The 6,606-nt window shown below is 53.1% G+C and overlaps 1 protein-coding gene across 1 annotated transcript; it reads left to right on the top strand.

Annotated features, from left to right (window-relative positions):
- Positions 1–337: 337 nt before the first annotated feature.
- Positions 338–4,562, top strand: LOC113485638 (galanin receptor type 2-like). The gene is made up of 2 exons (XM_026858953.1): positions 338–822; positions 3,041–4,562. Exons 1-2 carry the CDS (start codon positions 449–451, stop codon positions 3,777–3,779), a joined length of 1,113 nt encoding a protein of 370 aa, XP_026714754.1. The 5' UTR covers positions 338–448; the 3' UTR covers positions 3,780–4,562.
- Positions 4,563–6,606: the final 2,044 nt, after the last annotated feature.

The raw sequence follows: 6,606 nt of genomic DNA, 5'->3' as shown, positions 1-6,606 counted from the left end.
TTTGCAGCTCCTGAAAGGACATTGCAGAGGGGTTGGTGCTGGTCTCTTCTCACAGGTGATCAGTGACAGAACAAGAGGGAACAGCTTTAAACTGCAACAGGGGAGGTTCAGACTGGACATTAGGAGAACACGTTTCACAGAAAGAGTGGTCAGAGAGTGGAATAGGCTGCCCAGGGAGGGGGTGAACATGGGCTGTGGATTCATTCCAGGGCCAGAATGGGGGAGCAGGGCACCCCTTACCTCCAGCCTAATCCTACCTGTCCTCCAGGCCAGCAGTGTCCAGAAGAAACTGCTGAAAATCATGTGGGTCAGTGAGCTGAAAATGGAGCTCTGTGTCTCCAGTGAGCCAACAGGCCCGTCAGCCAAGCTAACAGGCTAAGCAGTGTTTCTCTAGTCTCTCACATCTTTCTCTGTTGCCCCAGGCTCTAGCATCTCACCACGACACAGAATGACGGAGCATGAGGACTTCGCAAGCTTGGCTGGATACTGGAACTCCTCTGACAGTTACCAATTCAGCCCTGCCAGTGTCATTGTCCCTGTGGTCTTCTCCCTCATCTTCCTCCTGGGCACAGTGGGCAATAGCCTGGTGCTGGCAGTGCTGCTGCGCAACGGGCAGATGGGCCACACCACTACCAACCTCTTCATCCTCAACCTCAGCCTGGCTGACTTCTTCTTCATTGTTTTCTGCGTGCCTTTCCAGGCCACCATCTACTCCCTTGAGGGCTGGGTCTTCGGCTCCTTCATCTGCAAGGCTGTCCACTTCTTCATCTACCTCACCATGTATGCCAGCAGTTTTACTCTGGCTGCCGTCTCTGTGGACAGGTAACAGTCTGAAGATGCCCTTGTGCTGGGGAAGGAGGGCAGTCTGAGAAGCTGGAGTGAGTGAGGGCATGGGAAGATCGTGGCCCACCACCTTCAGGCCGATGGTTCAAACCCCAGTGGTATCGATCCACACCAAAGGCAGTTTGGAGACCAGTCATGTCTCTCTTGCCCTAACAACCCCCAAGCAGCACTTTCAGATCCCTTGAATGCAAAGCTGATGCTGCTCCTCTCTGTGCTTTCTGCAGGAAAGACCTACCTTGCAGTTAGAGCATTTGAGACCCAAGCTAAGCTCCCCACCGTGCCACAGACTCCCACTGAGAGTCACCTCGCTCTGTATTAGAGAGGCCGCTCAGAGAGTAATAGCTATCCCCAAGGTACCCTTTCAGAAAAGCATCATGTGCAGGCAGCAAGGTGGACAGAGAGCACCATAAGAGAAGCCACATAAATACCCACAAGAGAGATCCCAGTCTTGCAGTAAACATACCATTCCCCAGGGGTTGCCAGCCCAGGCAAAACCTGTCATCTTGCAATTCCTGTTCCCCCACCACCCCCAGCCCTCCAGCACTGTGTGCAGAAGGGCACCTGCACTGTGAGCCGAGTCCCTTCTTGGGAAGTCACCCAGGACGCTCTGGCCCCGATGGGTGCCACCTACATTGTTCCCAAGGACTTTGTAAAAGTGACTGTCAGCTGCCCCACTTCTGATAGAGCCCACACTTACGGTCCAGGATGAGGAAGAGGTCCCCACTGGGGTAAGCCTTGACTGTCACAGGGAACATGTCCTGTCCCGTCTTGCTCCTTGTGCTGGCTTCCAAGGTATAAGATAAGATAGAGCCCAACAGCCCTCTGCAATGAAGAGGTTCACAGTACTGTAGGCAGAAGGAACCTTCAGTACGAGGGATTATCTGGGATGGGTTAAATCCAGCAAAAAGTGTGGTTGGGCTACTCATCAGCCCTCTTCCAGTTCGTCCAGCTCCCAGGTGCCACCTGCAGAAATAGGCATCTCCTGGTTGGGGTGAGGGGGTCACACAACAGAAATCCCTGACAAAAATATCCCAGTCCTCTGGGATTCCAGTGGTTACACAGTTTGGTTGCTGTCATGAGGAAGACCCAAGATTTCTCATGATTTAAGCCTCTTGCTTCCCTGCACCTTCATTAGACGAGTACAGTCTGCCTCTCCAGCCAGGTCAGAACCAGGCACAGTATCTCAAAAAAAAAGGCCATTTTGGCAATGTGTTAGTGCTCTGTTCTCTCCTTTTCTGGTGGCACTTGTGTGCTGTAGTGCAGTGCTCCACCCAAGAGGTGGCTGCAATTCAGTATGACATGAAGAGATTCTCGCTGAGCTGCCATCTGCTTGCAGGATGACAGGACCAGCAAGCAACGAGAGTTTTGTCACACCAGCTGCATGTCTTATCTACCTGCTCTGCTGGCCTTACAGTGCATCAAATGAGCTTCTGTTTGTGGATGCTGGCAGACTGAGGCTGCAGCAGTTGTGCCCCTGTCTGTGCTGACAGGTCCTCTCCATCCCCTAACCACAAGCACCAAGCCACCTTCTCTCCTTGCTGACATCTACATCTTTGCCCTGTGGTGTTGCCTGGAGGTGGGGGAGCAGAGCTGCCCATCACACCATATCTAGCCACTGTTGCTGGAGGGAGCAGACAGACCATCACTGCCTGATTTGGGCTGACCTGAGACAGTGCCAAAAGGCAAGGGCCCCTGGTCCCTTTGGTACCAAGGTGGAGGCAGCCACAGCTCCACTGAGCAAATCTCACCCCCAACCAGGCTGATCTGAAAGCTGGAGAAGGCTGGAAAGACATCTTCAGTGGGCAGGGGCCTGTACAGTGCCCATCACCCAGTGAAACTTCCCCAGTTCTTGAATCCTTAGTTCAAACATTCTGCTGGATAAATTCTTCCAAGCAGTGGATATCTGCATGGTCTCCACAGTACCACCTCTCTGGCCCTAGCTCAGAGCCACAACCCAACCCACCATGTACAGAGGGATGAGTCAGCCTAAGCCTGTGGGAGGAGAAGCATCCTTGCTAGAGAGAAAAGCTGCTTTACCCAGGACTGTACCTCAAATAGGGTGTGAGATAACATGTAGGGCCACTGCTCAGGGACCTCAGGAGAAAGAAAGAAAGAAACTCTCTTGTCCCTGGAGATTGTGTGGCCAGGCAGAGCTTGACTGAAATCTCAGTGCTGGTTGCTCTGCTCTCCCCTCCAGGTACCTGGCCATACGCTATCCACTGCGCTCCCGGGAGCTGCGGACCCCCTACAACGCAGTGGCTGCCTTGGCTGTGATCTGGGGCCTCTCCGTGGTCTTTGCTGGGCCCTACCTAAGCTACTATGACCTGATTGAGTGGGAGTCCAGCTACATCTGCATGCCTGGCTGGGAGGAGTGGAGACGCAAGGTCATGGACACCAGCACATTTGCCTTTGGCTATGTCATCCCAGTGCTGGTCATCAGCCTCTCCTATACCAGGACCATCAAGTACCTGTGGACAGCAGTGGACCCCTTGGAGGACATATCAGAGTCCAAGAAGGCCAAGCGGAAGGTAACCAAGATGATCATCATTGTAACTATCCTTTTCTGCCTCTGCTGGCTGCCCTACCATGTAGTCATCCTCCGATACCTCTATGGAGACTTTCCCTTCAACCAGGCCACCTATGCCTTCCGCCTGCTTTCCCACTGCATGGCCTATGCCAACTCCTGCCTCAACCCCATTGTCTATGCCCTGGTCTCCAAACACTTCCGAAAGGGTTTCAAAAAGGTTTTCAGCTGTCTCTTGAGGAAAAAGCACCGCAACAAGGTGCATGTGGTGCACACTGCCCACATTGTGCCTGGATTTGAGGCAGGCTCCACTGAAGTGTCCCAGATGCACGAGGAGAATAACAGGTGTGAGATGAACCCAGTCTCCATGGCAGTTCCTTCCAGTTCCTCCAAGCCCCTTCATATTTCTTAGTGGCCAAGCTCCACACCATCTGCCAGCTCAGCTGTGTCACCAGCTTCAGGCCACTCTTTGCCACTGAGTGAGAGAGGATGCTGGAAAAGCAAGCCAGAAACTGCTATACACTGCTTCTGGCCTTGTCATTCCTTCCCATTCCCTGTGCCAACTGAGCCATCTTCCCACAACATGCTGCATGCAAGGGAAGGAACAGACCCAGACTTGCCCCTCATCCTCAAACCACCTGGACTCCAAGGACTAAAGCTCCAGCTTTTCTGTTGGCTACCATCCCTCAAACTCCTCTGCTCTGTGGCCCCACTGCTCTGGACACACTGGTTAGTTGTCAGAGTCCCTTCTGCCTCCCAGTGCCCCATCTCGCCAGACTGGCTCCCACAGCAGGAGTGGCAAGGGAGATGAGCAGTTCAGGCAGGGCCAGGCAATCAGAGATGGTGTGGAAAGAGCATGGCACCACCCGTGGATGGTTGCAGTGATGCATTTTGTGCCAGCTGTGCTGTTCTCCCAGTGACTGGGTCCTCTCCTGGACTGTGGGGTGGCTGTGGGCTCTCTGCATGTGTGGGGTGTTGCTGCTGTACATACTAGAAAAATGTCTTTCTAACCCAGAGCAAATAAATGCATTTCCCTCATACAAGCAATAGTGGGGCCTGCAGTGGTTATCTGGAGTGGGGATGGGCTACCCCATACCTGAACGGGGCCTTTTTTCTAACTGGTGTAAATCACATGCATGTAAAACAATGCACCATGAAAACCAGCACTGAGCAGAGTCTGCAGAGCCAAATCCTGCCTGGTGTCCCCACTCCTTTCTCTGCAGTGTATTTACTGACACAGTTGCCAGGTCCCTGTGCAGGTCAGTGCACAGCTGATAGTTCTCTCCCAAGATAAATGACCGCCACCCTCCACAGTTGGAAGTCTACTGTCAGTGTATAAAAGCAGCTTTACCTGACCACCATGCTTCATAGGGCCCATGGGCACATAAGGAGCCAGTGGGCAGAGGCAGGGTTAAGCAGTTAGTTCAGTTATGGTTCCTCCTGCCTGCATGGCACAGTCTTCGTGCAGGGAACTGAGGAGGCTCACTCTCAATAGTGGAGCAGATGCTCTTCAGGTAATGCTGAACCTCACCTCAGGATCTAAGCATGCACTTGACCCCCTGGAGCTTCAGGAAGGAGAACTCTCCCTTACCAGGGCTGATTAGATGCAAGTGGGTGCCCTCCTGCCATTGCTAAATCACTGCAGATCATAGAACGGTAACATCATAGAATATCTCAAGTTGGAAGGGACCTGTAAGGATCATCAAGTCCAACTCCCTGCCCCTCACAGGGCTATCTAAAAATAAACCAGATGCTCCTTGAACTCTGACAGGCTTGGTACCGTGACCACTTCCCCAGGGAGCCTGTTCCAGTCACCGACCACCCTCTTGGTGAAGAACCTTTTCCTAATGTCCAATCTGCGCTTCCCCTGATGCAGCTTCCTTCCATTTCCTCGTGTCTGATCGCTGGTCACCAGAGAGAGGAGATCAGCACCTTGAGGAGGGTGCAGACTGCGATGAGGTCACTCTTCAGCCATCTCTTCTCCAAGCTGAACATCCAGGCGACCTCAGCTGCTCTGTGTAAGTCTTGCCCTTGAGGCATTTCACCACCTTGGTCGCCCTGCTCTGGGCACACTCTCATAGTCTGATGTCCTTCCTGTGCTGAGGCGCCCAACACTGCACGCAGTGCTCAAGGTGGGGCCGCTCCAGTGCAGGGCAGAGGGGGACAATCACCTCCCTCAGCCGGCTACTGACGCTGTGCCTGATGCACGCCAGGACACGGCTGGCCCTCTTGGCTGCCAGGGCACACTGTTGACTCATATTCAACTTGCCATCAACCCAGACCCCCGATCTCTTTCCACGGGGCCGACTCCAGCCTCTCATCCCCCATTTTGTACGTATAACCAGGATTGCCCTATCCCAGGCAGAGAACCTGGCACTTGCTCTCTGGCCTGTCCAGATCTCTGTAAGGCCTCTCTACGCTCAAGGGCGTCCACAGCTTCTCCTAGTTCAGTATCATCGGCAAACTCACCTAACGTACATTCGATTCCTGCATCCAGATCATGTATAAAAACATTAAAGAGCCCTGGCCCGAAAACTGAGCCCTGAGGAACCCCACTGGTGACTGGTCACCAGCGGGATGTAACCTCATTTACTATTAACTCTTTTGGCCCAACCCATCAGCCAGTTGCTCACCCAGTGTATTATGGATATTGTATTGTCTAGCAGTGTGTTGGACAGGTTATCCAGGAGGATACTGTGAGAGACAGTATCAAAAGCTTTGCTAAAATCCAAACTCACCACATCTGCTGGCTTCCCTTGGTCAACGAGATGGACATAAGCTGGTTAAGCAGGACTTTCACCTCGTGAACCCATGCTGGCTATGACCAGTGACTGCATTGTCTCTCAAGCGTTTTTCAGTAACTCCCAGAATAACCTTCTCCAGAATTTTACCAGGCACTGACCTGAGACTGACAGGCCTGTAATTACCTGGGTCTTCTTTCTTACCCTTCTTGAAAACCGGGACAACATTTGCCAGCTTCCAGTCGACTGGGACCTCTCCAGGCTCCCAAGGCTATTGAAAACTAACGGAGAGAGTTCCCACGATGACATCGGCCCCTGGGATGAATCCCATTGGGCCCCATTTATGCAAATCCAGCTGGAGCAGCAAGACTCGAACAAGTTCAGGGTTGGCTGGGAGTCTGTCATCCCCCCTCAGTCACGGTCTTCCAACACCGGGTGCCAGGGGTCCCAGGGCCCATCAGGGGCGTAAAAGACAGAGGCGGGGAAGGCATTAAACGT

This window comes from Athene cunicularia, assembly GCF_003259725.1.
Source record: "Athene cunicularia isolate RWA chromosome 14 unlocalized genomic scaffold, athCun1 chr14_part1, whole genome shotgun sequence".
NCBI classification, from domain to species: Eukaryota; Metazoa; Chordata; class Aves; order Strigiformes; family Strigidae; genus Athene; species Athene cunicularia.
This window is presented reverse-complemented; position numbering and strand designations above follow the sequence as displayed.

Excerpts from the sequence above, each read along its gene's own strand:
- LOC113485638 (XM_026858953.1), top strand. The coding sequence starts at position 449 with ATGACGGAGCATGAGGACTTCGCAAGCTTGGCTGGATACTGGAACTCC. Across the intron at positions 823-3,040 it reads GCTGCCGTCTCTGTGGACAG|GTACCTGGCCATACGCTATC; the intron begins GTAACAGTCTGA and ends TCTCCCCTCCAG.